Raw genomic sequence first — 23,536 nt, forward strand, 5'->3', positions numbered from 1 at the left:
GGAGAGAGTCCAGAGGAGGGCCACAAAAATGATCAGAGGGATGGAGCACTTCTATGAGGACAGGCTGAGAGATGTGGGGGTTGTTCAGCCTGGAGAAGAGAAGGCCCCGGGGAGACCTTATTGCAGCCTTCCAGTACTTAAAAGGGGTCCATAGGAAAGATGAGGACAGACTTCTTAGCAGAGCCTGTAGCAATATGACAAGAGATAATGGTTTTAAACTAAAAGAGGGTAGATTTAGACTAGATGTAAAGAAGAAATTTGTCACAATGAAGGTGGCAAAACACTGGCCCAGGTTCAGCTTAGAGGATCTTGAGAACCTGCTGATAAACTGCCATTCCCATTTTGTAAGTTCAATGCTCATCTAGCAGTGGCCAGGAAGGACAGCTTTGCTTTAAGTCTGGGTAGACTTGACACTTGCTCAAAATCCTTGCTTGATCTTTGAGTGCAATACAATGCTAAAAAAACCACTGAATCCATATCCTGGTTATATACCTGTTCTCTGTAAAATTGGGTAAGTCTGCTCTCCTGGTAGGTCACCACTTAGAAAAATCATGAAATATTTAGAAAGCATTCCTCAACCCTAAAATAGCAAATGGAAAAGAGACATCCTGGATATTTTATCAAAGGTACAAGACAGGCTCCAGGCAAGATTTATGGGATTTTTTCACAAAGACCAGATGAGTCTTCAACATTCTGGTAGAATCATGGCAGCTTAAGCAGATCTTTAAAAGGGTAATAAAGGTCCTTTTTGCTGACAACTTTTCAGGATATGAATAGTGTTTTGTGAGGTGCAGTTAAATATGAAAAATACTTCTGGAACACAAAGATGGATAATCATGCATGGCCAAGTGTTCTGATTTTAATTCCAACAATAGCCACCATCCAAGCTTGCCCAGAGAAGCCTTAATCAGGTCATAAACCAGGGATAGAGAAATGAAATTGTCATGTGTGAGACCAAAATAAAATCTATATTTCTGAAAGAAGAATCTAGTAATATTTGCAATAGGAGAACAATTACAATTCTGCAATGTGTACTACATTCCTAATGTTCCTTGGTTCGTGTCAAACAAATGGCACTGAGATTAATGATTTTCAGATTTACTTTGGTCAGTCAATAATGTAGGAATGGTCAGTTGTTGTGGCCCAAACTGATTAATTGATTCTTTAAGAATTTGATGGGTATGGGAGGAAGGGAACTGCATGAGACAACACATATCCTCGCTTTCTTTAATCCTTCTTGCCTTCAAATAGCAAGCTTTCCGCTGTCTTTTCTTATGGACTGCAAAGGCCAGCAGCTCTGCTGTACTCTTACAGTTCTCAAGTGCAGCTATGACTGGGCCTAGTTGACATGCCAGTGTCTTTAGATGTTGCACAAAAGTTGCTGTGAAGTGTATGGGAAATTATACTGCAATTCTGATGTGAGAATATGGCCCTCCATGTGCTGCAAAATATTACTGGACTATGGGTTGATATACCTCATGCCACGGACAATCCTCAGGGCAATATGAGATAAGTTGTCACAGTACTGGTGGACTCTGGTAAATTTTTTACTCGACTGGTTAGGCACTCTTAGCTTTTCTGCCTTCCTTCCAACCAGACCAAAAATCTGTATTTCTTTGCCAGTCTTCATACCTCTAACTGAATTTCATTTACCACCTTCAAAAATTACACAATGATAACTACATACAAAACACATGCAACTGAACTTCTTGTGCTGAGAGTCAATACCTTTGGCATTAACAATGTTGGTTTTGATGCATATAATACACCAAAAATGGATTAGTTGTTTTTTTAAAATCCCTTGCTACAAATTCAGCACTTTGGATCCTTCTTCCCTTTGGAACAAAAGCACATTTTGAAATTTTGGAATTTTCCCCAGGACAGAAGCCTTGTTTTCCACTAGCTCTAATCCATGATGAGACAGTACTGGTCTGGGGTACAGCAGTTGCTGCATATGGTCAAGAAAGAATATGAAGGAGAATGCTTAGTAAATGCACTGGAAATATAAAATGGGAGCTTTTGCTAACTGCAAAGGACTGGGGTTTATATTATCTCCTGTGAGAACACTTACCCAGCTTTTTGACAATAATATATGGTCATGGAAGTAAATTCAAATTTATTCATAGGCAAAGTTTTTTTTAAACTACAAATCATATCTGTAAAGTTTAAAGAGAAAATGCAATTAATCAGGACATCAGGAATGTACCCATTCAGTTTCCCAAATGGCTGTGTCATTCAGTCATGCTCTAATAAAGGCTACTGCCTGCTCAAATGAGGTTTCATTTATACTAATGTATAGAAATGGCTCAATAGAGACTGATATTTCTAGCAGCACTCAGATTCAGGGTATGAGGAATACAGGTGCAAGAAAGATGCTATTTGTTATTTCTTAGTCATCAGTTGTAAGAGTCTATTATGAGAAAGTCTGTCAAACATAGCTGAGAAACAAACAGACAGAAACTGACCTGTGATTAGTCAAACACCATAACAAGCACCAAACAGGCCATGTGAAAGTTTGCAAACATCCTGTGATATTTGTTTCTGCTTGTTAGGCATCAGATTCATTAACAAAAGCTGGAGGGATCATTTACACAACCCAGAAAGACCACAAAGTAAAAAAGTGGCTAAGCACATTCGGTTGTATCACCTAGCAATGGCCTAGGGTTTTGAGGCACCAGACTGGGACCCAGAAAACTCTTGTACTTGTCCTGCTGGCTGACTCTGAGTGTGGGATTTCTTCTCAGTGGGGATTAATTACTTAGCTTAAGGCAGGGATAATGATACTGACCTTTGTAAAGTACTCAGACACATGCAGATGGAAAGCATGTAGCTGTAAAGGCACAGAGGAGAAAGGGCAAACTGTATTCATCCCTGTCATGCAATGTTAGATCCTGGTTATAACCAAGTTGTTCAACTTGCCCACCCATCCAATATGTCTACATCACTGCAATCTCATAGGCTGACTTATAGTACTCTTTACCAGCATCGAGGATGGATTCTGTATTCCTCATAAACCAAGCAAATATTAGTTACTGTAAATCAAATTAGGCAACCTTTCCTTACTGCACTTCTTGTAAACAGAATGGCTTTCAAATACAGAGGGCAAGTATAATGTGTGTGCCAACTGCACAGAGTTTTTGAAGTGTGATTTAAAAGGGCCATAAGCAGTTGCTCTGTCTTCGGTGGTGAATTTCACCTTCTGAAATACAAAATAGATTGAAGGGAGAATACAATCCTCCTAACTGCATCCCAACTTTTTTGTGTGTGTGAAGTGGAAATTTATCCATTATACTGATTTACTCTATCACCTGCTGATCAAACTGGAGGATGAACACCTGCTATCAGCACTAAGCCTGGAAATCAGAGACTACTACAAAAAACAAAAAACTCCCATAGAAATGGGAGGGCATAGAAATGTCTAGCCCTGATATGGTTAATGCTTGATAACAATCTTGTCAAACTTTATACACCTATAAACAGAGTTTACAGCGATAAGTTTTGTCATCATGCTACTATTTATATCCCATAAACATAGTTTACTGTGATATGCATAGCACTGATAATGACACTGACAAGAGCACTCAAAAGAAGCACAGATGTTGAGAGATGTTCTCATGCAATCTGTATTACTGCTTATATCTACATAAACTTAGTTGAATAATCGAAGTTGCCACAATTACCATAAAATAGACAAATACATATTTTTAAAATGTAAAAATGAGCCATTATATGTTCAGTTTCATAGATAAAATATCTCAAATCACATTGTGCTTTCATAGAAAAAAGTCTTTGAGTAGACAGACACTTCTCTAAATTTGCATGGAGTGTCTACAAAGTTACCAATTCCCAATTTAGTTTGCCTTCTACCCAGGAGTAAGTGGAAGAAAACCAGCCAACTTACGATCTCCTTGACAACGCAAAGGACCCACAGATATCTTGGCTTCAGACCCAGGACGGTCAACGTCTCCAGCCACCACCTGACTCACTGGTAGGTGCTCTTTGTATGACAACATCCCAGTGTCTTTTCTCCTGAATTACAGAGAGAGAAAAATAAAGCAGTTGTGAAATACATAAAAATAATTTCCTTGATCATTAATATTGTTCAATGAACTAAGCACCAAAAGGATAGATAGGGAACAATTACACCAATACAGTGTTACCATCTAAAAACCTGTCTCAAACGACATCAGTTTGAGCAATGATGCTGCCCGTTTACTGGAAAACGGATGGATAGCAGCTATTGTCACCCAGGAACACAGTCAGAGTAGCAACTTTCTTTGTGGCCAGTCCTGGACTCAGCTGGGCTTTCCTGCTTTCCAGACTGACCAGCTCCATACTTGTGGGTAACACTTTGCTGTTGATCTCCTTGTTGGTGTCTTCTGAGAGGAAAAAACCCCTAATGCTTCCTAGAAATGCATCTTTTTTTCTGTAGTTGCTGCCAGTTATTATTACAACCTCTGCATACCAAGGAAACAGTGCTTCTCTTATATTTAATATTTTTGGTATTATATTGAAAAAGAGAAATTAAAGACTAATTATCTCAAAAGGCTTGTTATCTTAGTCGTGTCATTTCTAACACTAAGGGCCTAAATCCAAAAAATCTGAACTTGTGAATCTAACCATGAGTATGCAGCTCAACCCCCATTTTAGTTAGTAAGATCACTAAAATTCAATTTATAGTCATGTTTAAAAGTTCCTCATTTCAACTGCGGTGAGTACCTGGGACCTTTTTCATGCTTAGATCAAACCACTATGCAGTTACAACATTTCTTCTTTATCATTTCACAAGTTGAATCCAGCTGGCCTGTTGAATGCTGTTTCTTCCAAACAGAAACTAATATAAACCAAATTCAGTTAGGTACCTTATCTCTCAGGTGCTTTTTCACATGGAAGGCCAAAAATATCCACATAGGAAAAAAAACATTATATACAGTGTTAAGATTATACTTTTTGACAAAAGAAAGTAAGAGGAAGCAAAATAAATCAATCTATTTCTCGCTCTTTTTTTTTCCTTTCTTTTTAGCTGTACTTTGCCATGTAATTGAGTATCTAAAGTAAGCAACTTTTTAACCTAAATATCAATTCCTTTGTTCAAAAATACCATAGGATGAAGGATGAATTCAGGATCTGGAAAAGTTACTGAAGCGCACAGTATGAATATAACTGGGAACTGGTAAGGATTTCAGGAAACTGAAAGTCTTTTTCATCTCTAACTCCATGATCTGACACCTTAGATTGCCAACAACTGGGAAGCACAGCAGGGTTCTGCATGATCTGTGGTAATGCTTGGAGTTTTCCAGTGCACAGTAGTGTCTCCAGTCATCACATTGGTCATCCAGACCAGGTCCTTCTGAAGAGATGGAAGGCAAAACATTCTTTTTAAAAGAAGTAGAAAATAACCATCACATTTTTGAATGACAGTTTATTGGAACTCGTGTCTGTACTCTGTGATGAAGAGAGTAATTAGAGATTTAATTACTAGAGTTTTTCAAATAGTAGATGACTGTTTTCCTTAATCTGTATGTTCTTCCCCTTCAGAGCACTTGCCTTCCTCAGTGGCCCTTTGTACTGCTGAGGTCATTAACCCTTTCTGGTTGGACACAGCTATACCAGGTGCTATGTTGGTGAGGCTGCTACAGGGTACTGCTAGAAAGGAAGGAAAATGGAAGGCTGCTTCTGCAGATTGTGCTAAATTGTAGCATACTGCTTTTCATCCATAGATCACAATCTCCTTTACAAAAGTATTGTATTCATCAATTTGGAGACAAGCGATACAAGAAAAGGGAGATTAAAAGACCTTTAAGAAAGAAAAGAGTGAAGAGCAAAGCCAGGTAGGTAGACCTAATCTTCCATCTCTGCTAAAGACCTGTATCCATGGGACCCACTCTCTTCTAATAGCGGATAAATGTAGGTCATCACTTTAGTCTTTCCTAAATTTTTATCTAAGAAAGGCTTTCTTTGCTGATTGCTACTCTTTCAAAGAATGCTTTAAAGATGGACATGTCTATTTAAAATAAAGAATTCTTCAAAGAGTAGTAAAAAGAAAACTATTGGCATTTCTCCTCTTTCCTTCCCCTCTCACAAAAAGCGCTCCAAATTTCATATTCCATATTTCAGCTCCAAATAAGGATGTCAAAGGGCAGCCCTTTTCCTGTCTTACCAATAACTTTCACCTCCTTTGAAGGAACAAAAAGGAGCAGTAACAATTTTCTCCCTCTACTGACCATGTTTCTACTAATTTTAATATTTTATTTAGGGATATGGTCACTTTAAAGCTGTTGCCATGACAATAACTAAATGTTAGAGTTCTTTTCAGGAATAGTTTTATTTTCTGATAATCGCTTACTTGTCTCATTGTTTTAGGAAATGTATTCTCCCCAGCACAGGAGCTATTGAGCGCAGGGGGTACTGGACTAAGAGTTGAGAGAAGTACGTTGTCTTTTCTCCAGCAGAACCTGCGTAGTTCGTTTGCTCTTAACAAAAAAGGGATAACAATGGCTTTTGGCCCACATATGCACCAAAAATACAAATACACTCATGAGAATGAGTGGCTCTCTTATGCTTTTCAAAGGCACTTGTAGTTCCTCAGGACATACTAATAAGTGCTGACAAAGTCAAAAAAGTTGTAAACCAAGGACTGATTATATAATGCTTCATTTTGTACTACACACTAAGAAATAATCACAGCTGGAACATTCAGTTCCTGCAAGTGATAATGCTTCTGCCAGTATTTAAAGACTTTGCGCATTAAGAGGGTGGAGAAAGTCTCTGAAGTTTTCCCTCAAAAAGAAAATCCCCTTAAGAGAATAAAGATTGAGTTCAGAGTGTGTCATATTCCTATTAATAGCCAAATGGGAGATAAATTAATCTGATCAAATCCTGTAATTATTACCAGGAGATATTGATGAAATCTCAGTGTAATTTTCTATTTCTAATTTCTTTTCCTATATGTAACAGTCTGCAAAGAGCTTCAGGGTGCCTTTGAATGAAAGCAGCAGATATTAGTGTAAGATTTATCATTGTTTTGATTATGATCATCTACTTACTCTTTATAAGCATTCTGTGGAATGTAAAAAAGGAATGGATTGTGCATATACCAGCAAATGACATATTCAAAGTAATGATAATATTCTGTACCACTATTAATTTGTTTATATAATGATTTCATACAACCAGACTTCTGTTACTGCAGTAATTTATTTTCTCAAATTTTGTTAGACATCACTTAATTATCAGTCCAGTCCTACACAGGAAAACATAAAAAGAATGTACTACAGGTAGGAATGGACTTAATTTTAAAGGATATGCTAACATGAGCTGAGGAAATTGCTTTGAGAATACAAATAAAACACCTACTGGATTTAAACTGCAGTGTTAAACCCATATTATTTAATTATTAGCAGTGGTTTGAAGAACGCAAACTCCAAGTATTCCCATTTCAAAGGTATATAATTGTCCACCTCTCACAAGACCCAGCTTTTTACTATGCAACCCCCCTATTGTAATCCCTGAATGTCCACAATTCCAGAGAGGTATAAAGCAGTTTAGTCCAGCTTATATCTGCAAATGAATGTCTGTAAAAAACATTGTGAAGGGTACATATGTGCCAAGTATTAGTATTTTCTTTTGTCCAAAAATATCTGGCAAGAATTTTATTTATATTAGAACTGCTAAGAAGAGATAATAATATAGAGAATTTAACAAACAATGCAATTTTGGTAGCAGTCTTAATTATATGGAAACAAGGTACTTGGAAATACGCAAGCTCTTGTTAACAGGATTAAAAAGAGGGCAAAAAAAAGCTAGGTTTAAAGCAGAACTAGATAACTTTTGAAAGGTTTTGATAACATTTAGTTAACTTTTAAATGTACATATTATGCAGCACAAAAGCCATACTTTTAGATTCATCTGGTTCCCAGGGCTCTGCTCTTCTTAGGAATTGTAAACTGCCAACAATATACTTTAAGCTGAAAACTTTTATTTCCACTTCAATTTGCTGTTCTCAGGGATTCTTATAGCTCTCTTGTCCCTTTCCCACATGTCCTGTCACCTCAGATACCCTTATATTTTAAGCTGGATCTAAAGACTCACCCTTGATCTGGCTGCCAAGGGGCATTATGGAAAATTTCTCATTAATATACAGGATCATATAAACTGATAGAGAGTCATTAATTCAAGTTTTTTTCCACTGTGGCATTGGATGTGCTGAGATCCTATGAAACATGTTGTTCTCATATTCCTAACAGCAAAAGAAGTTGTTTGAACTCTTACAATTAAGACTGATCTTAAGGCAGTTAAGCTTCTGCTCTAGCACACCAGTAAAAAAAAAAAAGAGAAAGTGCCTTTAGCAACATGCACTTAATTACAATGTAACAGGTGTTTTAGTTGGGTAAGCAAAGCCTATGTGCAAGTACAACTGTTAGCTATATACAAACAATCATTTGCGAGGGGCTTGTTTCAAGTGGAAAATGCAGAAGTAAAACAGGGAAGCAGTCTGGATATTTATTTTTATTTTAATTTTTTAAAGCACTCACCTCCTGAAAATCTAAACAATATGATGAAAGACCATATAATCCCAGCACCCAAATTACTATTAGTGAAGATAAATTATACCAAAGTCATGAGGCTGATTCTGTAGCAGGCATAAGTAATTCTTGTTTAGAAATTATATAAAAAATTGAATAGAGTAGATTAACTTAATACACAAGCATCACATTCATAAATAGCCCCACCAGAAGAATGATGAACAAATTTAAGCTACCCTCAATGACAAGGTACAAAAGAAACACTGGAATTTGCATTTAGCAGAAGTCACTTATGTTACTTTCTGGAACTTCAAACCTTCTTTGAAGAAGAAAACAGCTTAAATTAGCCATACAAAGACATGTTTAATTCACACTTTTTTCCTGGGATTGAGACTTAGATCTCCTTTTTCATTTTACACAGTCTATCCCTCACCTGACCTTTAAGATGAAAAAAACTTTAAAATTATGTTAGGAAATAAATATGCTCCTTTAGATACCTCTCAAATTTTATAATCCCAGAACACCAACCTTCTTCATTAAATGCAGGTTAATTTGAATCATAAATATCCTTATGAGGATTATATGCTTTAATAGTGATTAGAAAATGAATACTTGATAAAGTATACAGTATATAAATCAAAAACTTGCTAATAAAATGCCTATTTTTAAAAGAAGTTAATAACATCTTGATTTTTTTTTTTTAATGGAAAACTTAAAACACCACGAGTCTTCCAAAGACACAGTGTCTAAACAACATTTTCCAGTATGACCAGGCACATGGGATTGAGTTGAAGAATGGCTGATTTAAGATGGCTGATGCTGAAACTGTATTACCACGGAATTTATGGAAGGAGTTTGGTGGCAGTTTCTGAGTTAAGAAGTTGACAGGAAGCCTGCTCCATTTCTTCCCTTTTTTCTGCTTGGCAAGAGATGAAACACAGAAATCTCTGGCAACTCAGGATGAACCTCGAACTCTAGAAGATATGTCAATGCTATCATGGCACTTACTGATTCTGTATGTGCTACAGATAAGAAGTGAGATACATTGAGAAATGTGTCTCATTTTATAAAAATCCATCAGGAAGGAGACTGAGATAGTTTAGACTGGTTCTATAGGGCTCTTGCCTGAGAGGACTTCTTGACTTTCCTCTCAAACAGGAGTTTGTGAGAAACTGAAAAACCACAACAAAAGGTGAGTAATGGAGATAGCGAACTAGGCTCTGCTTTCTTTTGAACAACATGGATCAATTTCAGGGGAAAATCTGTCATTGCTGATTTGCTTATATTCTCCTTCTAACAAAACAGTGGAGACGACAGAAGGTTTCTTCTTCAAGCAGACCAACTGCTCTTATGAACTTCATTTCTTCAATGTTCCTTCCCCCCCCCGAAAAAAGAAATTGGGGACTTCTCTTCTTTTGGGGTCCAGCAACAACTCTGACTTTGCTGTTAATTTTTCTTATTTCTATACCAAAGTATTTTAAGAATTGAATCTAAGAATCCCACCATGCTGTAACTTACCTCCAGCACCTCTAGATCTCTGCATCTGTCAACAATTTAATCAATTTTCTGTCTCAGTTTCAAAATCTTTTAAGTAGGACGGGGAATGTGTGTGGCATTTCCTTTGGGAGAATTGCTGAATCTTGTATTGGGATGTCCCTTCCACCTTGGGTGATTACGGAGACAAGATTACTTGGAATTCAGCTGAAGCCAAGAAAAGAAAGTTCTCCTGTGGACCTAAGGCTGAAGTGGGATACTATGGGAATTTTCCAGGAAAAATTGACATTGGAAAGGGCAAACAGCTTGCTCAAAGAAACTCTTTTTTTAAAGTTGGTTAAAAATTTAATTTGGTATTTTTAAAACAGTATGATTATTTTATATCAAAATATTTCAAAATTCAAGAGATCTTTTGAAAAATAATAGTTAAGAAATAAAAATATTAAAAATCCCCACAATTCATAATGCCAAAGAAGCTTTCAAGTTGTCCTTAGAAAGTTTTAAATGCTTTGTTTTATGACAGAAACAGGAGAAAACTCTGTTCTCAATAGGTGTAATCAAATGAAGGACAACAAATTAAATGATCTATTCAATTATTCAACATGCCCTAGAAAGTTAAATGTCTTTCTTCCTAATCAAATTGACAAAGAGACCCCTGTATTCATTCAATGATTCATTCACACATGCTGAAACTTCCCATGAAATAGCAGCCTATATTAGCTCTGAGGGAAGAAAATCATGAAGGATCGTAATATTACCACCTGTTTCAAAAATTCCTTAATTTAAAATCCCAAGCATTTTTAATTACATTTCTGTATATCTGAATGCATTTTTGTACATTGAAATGCACTATAGCAATGGTAACATTTTACTGTGTGCACACTAAAAGCAGTTATCTAACAAAATAGATAATTTTTTAAAAATATATGTAGCATTGAATGTACTATTGCAAGATCTATGCAGATAAATGATGAATTCTTTGCATTTATCTATTCTACTAACTATGCACAAGCCTTTGGATCATGTCCTATCAAACTATCAGACCAAATGTGCTTCTGGCAGGATTTTTAAGGGACAACATTCTGTATTGGAAAAAATATTTAAGAACTCAGAGCAGCAGCTTAGAGGCTTCTTCACAACTTTGACAGTTTTATTTTGTATGACTGAAAAAGCTAAATAAAAGTAATTGAGTATGGCATGACAAAATAACAGATGTCTATAGTTAATGCTGACTTCAGCCCCTATATGCCTGTTGAGTTCAGTAAGATACTAAAGTGCATAACAGTGTTGAATTTGGTCCAGAAAACTTAATGAAGTAGGGGACCTACTGCACCTAGAAAATTTCAGTAAAACTGATTCTATAAACATCTACCATTGCTCTTTCCTTTTACTGGCACTTCCTGTGGTATTCATCCTTACACCACATATATGCATATACCTCACACAACACTGAAACCAACCTACGTTTCACACAAAAGCACTATCAGGAACATAAATGTGCTTTGATTTAGCTCACCTCTTCAGTTGCTTGTATAGCTGTGACACCAAATATTTTGGAAAAAAATCTAGGTTGACCACACCTTGGAACAGAGTGCTTGATTAGGTAACCTCACAAATTCTCCTTCATACAAATGATAAGTAGGTTGGCTCTGTCTTCCAAATTTGTATCTCCTAGTAAGCATTTTTCATGCTTATCCTCTCCTTTGTCCTTTTATGCCAAACTATTATTTCATTTGGTCTTGTTTATTCTTAATATAGATGGTATCTGAGCCCCTTTAGCCTTACTTTTGGGGTTCTGTAAAATAGAGTTTGTTAGTAAGCCTAAAGCTGTCTTACGTGAAAAATGTTGTATTCAGGTGTGTTGGTTTCTGCTCTCTGTACAAAATTATACTTATTCTACTTGTGTATCACAGATGACATTTTGGAAGACATAGAAAAACTACATTACTTGCTAGACTTCACAAGGAAAATAGGCATACCAGCATCCTTCCAAATAATAAACGATCTAAGTAGCCAATAAAGAGACAAAAGATGTGAAAAGAAGTAATATCATATACTATCAAAAGTAAAATTCCAGGAGAAGCTACTATTCAGCTATTTATTTCCTTTCTGTAAAGACTCCAACCACATCTGTACTGATTTTTAAGAAAACTTAGGTATTTGAGCCTATTTTTCAGTAAGCTCTTCCTATTCTGACTGACCTCAACCTTTAATTATAACAACCACAGCATCTTATTTTCTGTATCTATAATCAGTTCTTATTTTTGAAATATTGTATTTTTATGGTATTACACATGATCTGCTAATTGTCTCCCCTCAGAAGACCTGTCTCCCTTCAGTCCTTAGAGGTAGAGATCACATTGTACTTTAATCTTCTCTCTAGTCTCAGCCCCAGAAGATTGCTTCCCATTTTACTTTTGTGGGTGTGTGGAAAAAGGCAAACCCCAAAGAATGATGCTTCTCTCAAAGGAGCACTTACCCCAGTAGGACAGATGACCAGTTGTATTTAGTCTTTATTTTACATACCATACAGCTTGTACATCTGTAGACTCTTACTCAGCATGAGGATTTCTTGACCTGCTGCTGTCTGGAGTTGGAATCAGTGATCTTACAATTTTTTTTTTCTTTCTGCTTACCTAATAGAGAAGTTGCTTCTAATTGTAAAATGATTGGTAAAAGTGGTCTCAAAACAAATTCTGCTTTTTCCTAACTGCTTAAAAAAACATCTCTCAATATACTGAAGTCATCAGGTTCATGGTTTTTGATATTATTGTCATCATTTGTTTGTTTGGTTTGACCTATGAATGGTAGACCCCTTAAATTATCCTGTGAATGATAAGGAGATGGCGTACAGCTATTTCAAACATCAAGCCATGCCAAAGCCAAATGAAAGAATAAATTTGTAAGAGCCATTGCTAAAAAAAATAAAACAAAATCCAGCAAAAAACTTTACAGGTTTATCTACAAATTGTGCTACAAACACAATCCATGATGTTGCTACATCTACTGAGGAAGGAAAGTGGGGTCTATTATCATGAAAGTGCTCTAGTTAGAAGAATTAAATATCTCACTACAAAATATTTTAAATGTACCCCCATTCATCAGAAATAATTATCTGAAACTGAATGCTCCAAGATATTCAAGCACATTTAAAGCAATGGTGGAGCATAGAGGTCATTAACAGCTGTCTTCTTTCATTATCAAACACTTTGGTATAAAGCACAAGCAAAACCTGTCACTCTCCCTCTGTTTGTAAACACACACATATGTCTCTGAGAATTAATTTCATTTCAACTAGGTTTCTTTTTTAGTGCTTTGGCTAAAAAGACAAGATGACCTTGTTTTGCAATGATATGCAACTTCATCCATAGGTTAATATCTTTATGGCCTTTTCATGTTTTTATGATACCCTTACCTCTTGTCTGCATGTGTATATATCCACACATGTATTACAGTAACGGGGGAAATGAGAAAGGATACTAAACAAGGTACTTACTGAAGTTTTAAAAAATTGTATTCCTGCAATGTCTACAACTGTGTCACCCCCAGAGGCAGCTGGGTTCTGTGAGGCTGTAGCTAGAGATTCTCTCACTGCATTTACTCACAGCACTATGAGACAACTGAGTGACCGAGATTAGGACTTGAGCTACAGGGAAGGTATGTCATGCTATACTTTTTGTATTTGGCCAAATGCAGATGCCCTTGTTTAGAAAAATCTTTTTGCTGCACTGATTGTAGAATGTCAAGTATTTGTTTAGCACTTTGTTGACCACACTTATACAGGATAAGTGACCTGTTCAATTAGCCAGATCACTCCACTTTATTGCTCTGATGGATTGCCATTATCCTTCTTAGCCTTTGAGCTCAACTCACCACTTTTTCCTCAACAAAAGACTGAAGCAAACTTAGCAGAACTCACCATTCATTTCTTAATGCAATTGCCTCTGAGCTGAGCCTGTCTTTTCCTAGCACAGTACTCGATGAACTCCCCAAGACCTTTTACTGTATAGTGTGCTGTCACAGCCCTGACTGCGTGGACTGAAAAGGCTCTGGACCTCGGGTTTCTAACAGCCTGTGACAACATGGTCATGGCCAAAGGAGGCTGATGATTAAGTGGGTGAGAAGCCCTAATACCTCCCCCCTCCATTTCCATAAGAATGGTGCTTTTCAGGACTCCAAGGAATCCTGGGTAGACCTTATGGAGAAGCGGACCCTGAAGCAACTGAGTTGTACTTCTCTGATCATTCAGGCAGTGGCATTTTTATCAGCATTAGGTGAAGACAGAAATTAAAATGTAATCATTTGGGTCCAAAGCCTAGGGCCCAGAGTATTTGCAGCTGGTGCACTGAGAGTCTTGACAATGTTGTGCTGCATTTTAATGGAATAAGTATATTAATTTGCCAAATGTTGATGTATCTTTTCTGATGGTTTAAATGTAGTTTATGGCAGATGCTTCTTGCCTTAAAACAAGTCTATGAGATAAAAGTTGTCTCATGGATGTAGGGATACCAAGAAGTCTATCACTTCTACCTGTAAGCAAAGACTATGCAGGCAACGCAGGAGAGGCTGTAGTCACTGAGGACAGCTATGGCCGACAGCTGCATCACCTAATCTTCTACAGGATCTGATCACATCTGTACTTGTTTGATCTGGGAGAGAGGTAATTTTCTTCACAGCAGCTCCTATGGTGGTATGTTTTGGATTTGTCACCAAAACAGTATTGATAACACGGGAATGTTTTCGTTATCACTGGGCAGTCCTTACACAGAGTCAAGTCTTCTCTGCTTCTCACACTGCCACACCAGCGAGTAGGCTGGGTATGCATAAGACGTTGGGAGGCAACACAGCTGGGACAGCTGACCCCAGCTGACCAAAGCGATATCCCATACCATATGACATCATACTCAGCAATGTGGGAAGAAGGAGGAAGGGGGCTTTCTGGAGTTATGGTGTTTGCCTTCCTAAGCAGCCATTACATGTGATGGAGCCCTGCTTTCCCGGAAATGGCTGAACACCTGCCTGCTGATGGGAAGTAGTGAATAAATTCGTTATTTTGCTTTGCTCATGCATGCAGCTTTTACTTTACCCTTTACTTTAAACTGTCTTTATCTGAGCCCATGAGTTTTTGCACTTTTCCAATTCCCTCCTCTCTCCCAATGAGGGGGTGTGAGCAAGCAACTGTGTGGTGTTTAGCAGCCTACTAGGGTTAAAGCACAACAACATCTCAAATTAGGAAGAATTTGTTCTTCCCAAATATTCTCACTTGAAAGCTATTCCAGAACTTCATTTATGATGGTTAGAAATCCTGGTTTCCAGGTTTAATATATTTGTAAATATTTGACTGAAAGGACACTATTTTTTTATTCATCAGTGTCTGCTAGTATAAATATTTCTTCCTCACTCATGTTTACCTCTGTGTATTTTTAGAGAAAATGATACTACTACGTTTAGCACATGGGAGATGGAAGACAATGTGAAGACAAGTAAGCTGCTGCTAACCCCAACTATTGTGTGCACATAACACTGTGCAAAGATTGTAGTTCAGCCCTAAAAAGCAGCCTGACTCCATGGGCAAGAACCATGGCTGAGCAAATAAGCCTTGCCAAAAGCCTTCTGAAGAACGTAAGAAGTCCTGTAGGATCGGAACAACAGTCCACCTGCTCCATCATCCTGTTGTGAGATGCTACTTCAGCGCAAGCAAGTGAGTGTGGCCACATTCACCTTTCACTCCCCTACCATCTACCATGTGAGGTGGGTGTTGGTCTCTTCTCCCAAGTAACTAGCGACAGGATGAGAGGAAATGACCTCAAGTTGCGCCGGGGGAGGTTTAGATTGGATATTAGGAAAAGTTTCTTTACCGAGAGAGTGGTCAAGCATTGGAACAGGCTGCTCAGGGAGGCAGTGGAGTCACCATCACTGGAAGTGTTCAAAAAATGTGTAGATGTGGCACTTCAGGACATGGTTTAGTGGGCGTGGTGGTGTCGGGTTGATGATTGGACTTGATGTTCTTAAAGGTCTTTTCCAACCTTAATGATTCTATGATTAACAGTGTTACAGGGTGCACAATCACTTACAGTATCCATTGACGGACCTGTTTTCCATGAATCTATTAAATCTTTCTCTGAACCTACTAGTGATGTCTGCTTGTACAACTTCCTCTGGCAGAAAGTTCCAGAAGTTTACTAGTGCCTGTATAAAGTAGTACTTTTTTCCCCCACCTGTTTTAATCTGGTCTTATACCAATTAACAGGTCTGTACTAGCTTTTGGTGTCTTTATGCTATGCTCCTATGCACTGTGTAGATATGTTAACAGTGTTCTATTGTATGTGAACTTCCCTTCTTGTTTTTCCTTTATCAAACGACAAAAAGTGGCCCCATGTTCATGCAACAACAATATTCGATGAAATTATCCCAGTTCCTTCTGAGCAAGGTATTACACTGCTTGAAGGCAGATCTTAAGGGCACAAAATAAACAGAGAATCAATGAGGAAACTATGTTCATGTATCTTTAAGGAAAGGGAGTTCAGAAACAGAAAGGTATGAATTAATTGTTTTCAAAGGTCTTCAAACTGTTTTCTGTGGTCTTCAAAAAAAAAAATATTTACAAATAATAATAATCTGTTTTAAGATTATAGAGGACTCACTGACAATCAACACAACAGAACCTGGAGGTTTGCAGATACATTCTTCAGCTGTATTAGTATAATTTATACTAAGCTTATAAGGGTTTATATACAGTAGTAAGTGATTTACAAGCATTAATGCATCAGAAGCGGAAACTGAAATCATACAAGAATCATGAGGACATAGGTGCTATAAATATCAGAAGTACATCACTAGAAAGTTCTTAAGAAAGGCAAATAAGTTGAGAACGTTAAGGAAGGGCAGATATAAAAGATCAACTGATTTGCTGAACTCTGGAACAGCTGAATAACCGCTTAACTGAACCTTCAGTAAGCATTAAAGAAACTAGTAAAAAAACCCACAAAAATAATGTTAGAATAAATAATAACAGTTTTACATTTCCTGAATTATGGGATAATATTCATTCTAGATCAACAACGGGAGTAAGCATGAAGTGGTCAAGTGGTCGAGTCTTTTAAAAAAATGCCCTTGAGATCATTAAAATAAGATATCTTTTGTTTTGCTTTAGTTTCCTACAAAGAAAGAAAGCATACATTTAATGCAATTTCAAAATACTTTCCCATTTTGCTTACAGGGGCAGCCTCCAGTTTTCATTATTCAATTATGCCGTGACATAAGACTTCCAATTGACTCCATTCCCCCATTTCTGTTTCATGTTCACTTCCTTGACTGAAGATGAAAAAGATTTAAGAAAATAGAAGATTAGATGATTTAGTACCTCCATGTAACTTGCATTTCCTTGAGAATAGGTCTTTTCTAGGGAGTTGTAATCAAAATAAAAGTCAATATGCATTCTGGCAGTTCTATTATGCATTATTTACATCTTCTTTTTGTGTTGAGAATCCTTGAGATATGGTTAGCTACCTTGTTTTCCAGGGAATCCTGAATGACAGTAGACAATGCTTCTAATCATTATTCATTCTACTATCCTTACAAATATCTAGTAAGTATAAAATAAGTGCTGGTCCCCAACTAAGTGCCTACCAAAAAATAATCTATAGTTTGTGAAGATGACAGGCCTTAACAGGTATTTGAGGTCTTTTTTGGAAGGAAAAAATTGAGAATATTTATGTGTAAATGTGACAAGGATATCTGCCTTAGCAACTTAAAGTTATGTGAAGTGTCCAGATGGATGGAGAAGATGTATATGAGATCATAGATTAAAAAAATATTGATGCAGTTCCCCAAGAAACACAAAATTATGATGAAGTGTCAGCTTTCATTCTTTGCAGTTTTAGTGGCAATCCCTTTTCTAATGAAGTAATAGGATGCAGCAGCGCTAATAAAAACTCCCTCAAAATCTTCAGCCCTGGAGCCTGCCTCTCTATAAAGTCCCCAAACGTGGGGAAAAGCATCCTCCATTCTCTATACTAACGATGCACTTCTATTGCTAATGATGAGAAATGGAATCAATTTCCTAGTGTTTTGAATATGCTGTCCTTTGGATAAAGCTGGTTTTCTTCCAAATGAATCCATACAGTCTATATTATAAGAGATTGTTTCAAAATACAGCTTTTTGATCTAAATAATTCCAGACCAGTGTTTAGTGAGGTCCATTATAGAAAGTTCAAATACATATTTGATTTAAACTACTTTGGGAGTTTTCAGAGAGGTTCCATGCTGTCGTATTTCCAGCTGGTGAAACAAGCCTCTCCATTTGGCAATACTACTTTCTTCCTACCTTGACAAGAGTGAAGGTGCTGTCTAAGTGGACAACTGCTTAAGAAAAAGTGGCATTGCCACACCTGTAATTTCTGCACATGTCTGCAACTAGACAAAGGAGACCTCTGAGTCCTCCAGGAGCACGACTGTCATGCTATGGTATTGATTGACCATAGTGGAAAACCTGAAACAATGCATTATTAGCTGGTAGTTTGTATTTCCTCTTGAACATCTATGACTTATCTTTGGTATTTCCAAATACAAGTGAGTTGCACAAGTGTTCCTGGTCACAGCTAGCAAGTGTAAGCAACTCTGTAAGAGTGCCTAACAAATGTTTTTATCAAGTTGCAATTCATTTGCATTTCTTTGTGGTCAAGACAGACAGTAAGCTCTTAATTTAAATCAATCTCTGATTTTCAAAACATTTGGAACTGATATTGGGATCTTTGTGGGTTTAGGAGTAGAAATCCGTAAAAACAAGAATAGGCTATTGACATTTCTTTGACTGAAGCCACTAACATAGTTTGTAACATAGGTAAGTAATGAAAATAATTTTAATATACTTTTCTAGAAAATAAGCAGAAATGGCAAATATTCAAAAATACAAGCAGAGAACAAGTTACTGTACAGTATCATTTGCATTCTTCTGAAATAGACATGATAATGGATGAAACCTGAAAGTGATCTATATTAGTCCGGAGACTTTGCTATCAAACCTTATTCTTAATAAATTATTTCTATAACAAAGATTTATTTTATGATGTGTTGTTAGTACTATTTCTCCTCTGAGGCAAGCTGCATTACTTATATTGACAATTACTAATTATTTTCTTTTAATGCAATACAGCTCAAGATCCCAGTGAGGATCAATGACCTATTATTATATTTGGTCTTTCATGACCACAAAGAAAGTCATTACTTCCTCTAAATGTTTATAAGACCAAATTATCTGATTTCCATTTGTCTGCTTTTTCACAGTATGTGTACATAATACGATGCAATGATGTACAGAAACTGTCAAAACAATGGCAATTGTAACAGTTAACTATTAGAAGTAATAGCCATTTTAGGATGAGTTTCTGCCGGACTGATCTTCCTGTGATTGAATTCCCACACCTTGCTTCTGTTGTTCCACTTTCTCACAAGCCCCATGTTTTTCACTCTTCAGCTCTTCCATTTTTCACCTATCCCCTGATTAAATCATACCATATCATCTTCATTTTTCTCATTTCCTTTTGCTGGAGATGAGATAAAATGGAGATGAAAATAGCGCTTTTACAAAATTCTCTTCATTTACAATCTTTGTAAATTCTCTTTACAAAGATTAACTATTGTGTCTGTATGGTTTTGACTCTCTTTTCATAGATTTTGTGTCTTTCTTCCCTCATTACTGGATTCTGACTACCACAGCTCAGTTGGTCAACTTTTGTTTTTATTTTTTGGCAAATTGACTCTTTTGAGGGGATGTAAGAAAGAAAATCTTCTGTTGTCAATCGTCTCTGCCTTCCAGTCATTCTGCACACCCAGCATGAAAAGCCTCAGATCATTTTTCCAAGAATAAAAAAATTTCCTTTATATGAAGGTCAGATGACAAATCTCCACCAAAACAACTGTGTATAAGGCTTTTTATAAAACTTAGGTCATAACGGTCTTTGTATAGATGCTGCTATACACATTTCTACACTAAGTCTGAGTTGGTAGGCAGAAAAACCAAAAACATTATCTTCTTCATTGTACAACTAAACCAAAGCTATAACTGCAGGTATAATCATCAACATATCAGTTTCCCCGTACAAACTTGAACTATTTCATTCACACAGTGTTACACTTACCACCTACAAATAAGTGCTCCATATAAAAATCCCTCAGTTAAAAGACTGAATCAGCATAAATATTGTAAGTAGTAAAAATAGAAGAGTAGCACAGACATTCAAAAACCACAAAACTTATTTAGCAGCTGAAGCTGAACTACTACTCTGACAATAAAAGCTAGACCAAAATCATGTCTTGCCTACATTTTGATTCCTTGTATCATATGTTTCATCATGTTTGCAGATGGCAAGAGCAAAACTGACATAAAGCCTGGGAACAAACAGGCCCTGAATTTTACAGAAAACTGCAGCTTGCTCAGACTGCTTACATGCAGAAAGTGAACCAACTGATAATGCACCAGAAAACTGTTAAATTTGTCTAAGAAACAAGGCCAGCTGCCATTCAGAGGAGAAAAAGTTTCCAGATGCCATTCTTTTTCCTATTTACTTATAAATTTTTTTTTCTATTGTTTTGTTACAGTCTCTGCTAGGCAAATATGTATCAACAACAATAAATATATTTTGAATCACAGTACTCTGAGATTCATTTCACAGTACTCTGTGACTGTTGCATCATTTTTCAACTAAATCAAGTCCACAAATTTCAGGAACTACATGTAAACCAGCAACAGCACATCGTTTAACAATTATTGGTAGAAAATAACTGGAAGATCCCAGTATTATGAAGCCTAACCCCTGCAGGCTCTACAACTGGACACTTCAACATTCAGCTTGGACAGCTTGTTGGATATATTAGAGTTAAAAAGTTATTCCTTACCTTTTTCCTATAAATGCAATAGGAATTTAAAATCTAAAGCATATATTAGGAGTGTGCAGTAACTCTCAATGCCTTTACCTACTTTAGGTTTTTTTCATCATCTCTATAACTATAGTGTTCTTCCATTGCAACAAGGAAGATACCTGATTCCACAAAAGGTTGTTAGAAACACCTGAACTAGTCAGCAATAGGTGTTTTAAATAAAATGTTCCAGTCTTTGAAAGGGTCCCTGTTGTCCTTACATCATCTCCATATTACAACAAGCAATGTGTGTTTATAGGTATATATAGGCACACATATGCATATACATAAATGCACATACAAAGAGGTAACCAACTCAAGCTGAAACATGGGAAATTCCAGTTAGATGTAAGGAAAAACTTTTCATCATGACAGTGGTCAAACACTGGCACAGGTTGTCCAGAGGGATTCTGGAATGTCCATCCTTGGAGGTTGCCCTGGTGTCAGTCAGGATAGAGTTAATTTTCTTCACAGAAGCTAGTGTGAGGCTGTGTTTTGGATTTGGGATGAGAAAATGTTAATAATGTGCTGATGTTTTGAGTTGTTGCTAAGTAGTCAAGGACAGTCCAGCTTCTCGTGCTGGCCTGCTAGCAACGTCATGCTCAGTATATAAAGCTGAGGTGAAGAAGAAGGAAGGGGTGGAGGGACGTTTGGAGTGATGGCATCTGTCTTCCCAAGAAACCATTACACGTGATGCAGCCCTGCTTCCCTGGAGATGGCTGAACACCTGCCTGCCCATGGGGAGTGGTGAATGAATTCCTTGTTCTGCTTTGCTTGTGTGCGCGGCTTTTGCTTTACCTATTAAACTGTCTTTATCTCAAACCATGAGTTTCCTCACTTTTACTCTTCTGGTTCTCTCCCCTGTCTGACCATGGGGGAGTGAGCGAGCGGCTGCGTGGGGCTTAGTTGTCGGCTGGGGCTAAACCACGAGAGAGGTGTTCAGGACTCAAATGGACACAGCCCTCAGACACCCAGTGTGATTCCAACATCCCTGAGCGAGATTAGATGACCCCTGGAGGCCACTTCCAGACTGAATTACTCTGTGATCTGATGAGTGTATAGTGCAAAACCTAACTAACCCCAAAGAGTCTCTGAATTGATTTATCTTTAGCAAAAGTATTTAATAAACTTAAGCTTCTGCTGCCCAGTTCAGTTTCCTCAATGACCTGCTCAGTTCTTTACCTTACAGTTAAGCAAATCAATGTTTATCTTTATTCCAAACATCTTTTTGCTTTTCTCCAGTTTTCAGAACAGAAGATGGCTGTATTTCCTCTTTATCCTTTAGGTCTGTTCTGTTTCCCAATTGTCACATATGGTAATTTAACAGTTAATAAAGTTATATTAGTAATTAAGCTAATATTTCTGAGGTTTCTGTTCACTTTTGCCATCATCTATCTGCTATCTTGATTCAAGGGATTTACATCAGTTGATATTATCTATTTTGTTGTCTTTTTGCACAGTCCTTAAGGGAACTCACAGTTTCTCTGCTTTTAATGTCAGTAATTAAATACTTCTTGTTCTGGGCTTTTTTACTGAACAGAATGGCAGCAGGAGGTAACGTCAGTTTTAAGAGCATTATTTGTAGGTATGTATGCTGTGCAAATTACAATTTTGCATTTTATTCCTGGGTCTCATGACATTTCTGATACAATTTTTTTTTCAGGAACAATGGATAAATATCTTAGATTTGACATAAGATACTTATGTATACGCTTTTGCAAAATGTTTTAACTCAACAATCAAACTGTTGACCGCTACATTTTGTGACGTTTTATGTCATACCCAGCAAATAACTGGTTTTAGACATCAGATTACATGGTTAGTGAGAGCACTTTAGATGTTTCTTTTTTTAGAAATAATAATTGCAAATTCATTTATGCTTTTCCAGTGATAACACAAAACTTTTACATCATAGATACAATTTTTTATATTTGCTTTATTTTTTCTTTATCACATTTTCTAACAGTGTCAGCAGATTTTATCTTTATATTTGCCTGCTTGCTTGCAAATTGGCTTTTTCTTAATTTTCATTTGGCTCTACTTTCTCTTTAACAATTTACATAAATAAATATATATACACTCAGATATTTCGATAAAGGCAACTAAATAACTTAAGCAGCAACCCTAACTCATAACTCAAGAAAGATTTTGTTTCCCTCAATCTACATTTAACACAATCTTGTAAACAACTTCCAACTGAACAAAAGCCAAGCAAAATATGGTATTTGTTATAATGTAAAGGAATTATTAGCTGTCCTGAGATACTGGTTTAGACAGAGCAATTTCTTCCCAGTGAAACATTTCCTCTTCTTCAGTGAAATATGAAAAAGGCAACACCTGAATCCCATCTGCAAGCTTGCTCATATAGACACTTTTACTGTAAAGAATCCACGTAACATTTTAATGCCAAGTTAAAGACTGTTGAAAATAAGATGAGTTAAAAATGCAGCAAATTACCTTGGACTTTACAAAGTCTCCATTGCATACTCAGACAGCTCTTATAAACTTTGAGGGATCTCCAGGGATCCTATTTCCTACATTTACTAATTTTCATCACTATAGTGTTCTGCATGTGAACAGGAGGCAAAGGAAAGACAAAT

The 23,536-nt window shown here is 36.8% G+C and overlaps 1 protein-coding gene across 1 annotated transcript in view; it reads right to left on the bottom strand.

Moving 5' to 3' along the window:
• CNTNAP2 (contactin associated protein 2) overlaps positions 1–23,536 on the bottom strand; it is a gene marked incomplete at its 3' end in the record, with an annotated part of 1,307,043 nt that overhangs the window by 212,097 nt on the left and 1,071,410 nt on the right. The window contains exon 15 of the mRNA XM_081996846.1: positions 3,902–4,029. Within this exon, the coding sequence (XP_081852972.1) occupies positions 3,902–4,029 (128 nt within the window). The remainder of the gene's footprint in view (positions 1–3,901; positions 4,030–23,536) is intronic.

Source organism: Phaethon aethereus, assembly GCF_964289735.1.
Source record: "Phaethon aethereus genome assembly, chromosome: 2".
Taxonomy (NCBI): Eukaryota; Metazoa; Chordata; class Aves; order Phaethontiformes; family Phaethontidae; genus Phaethon; species Phaethon aethereus.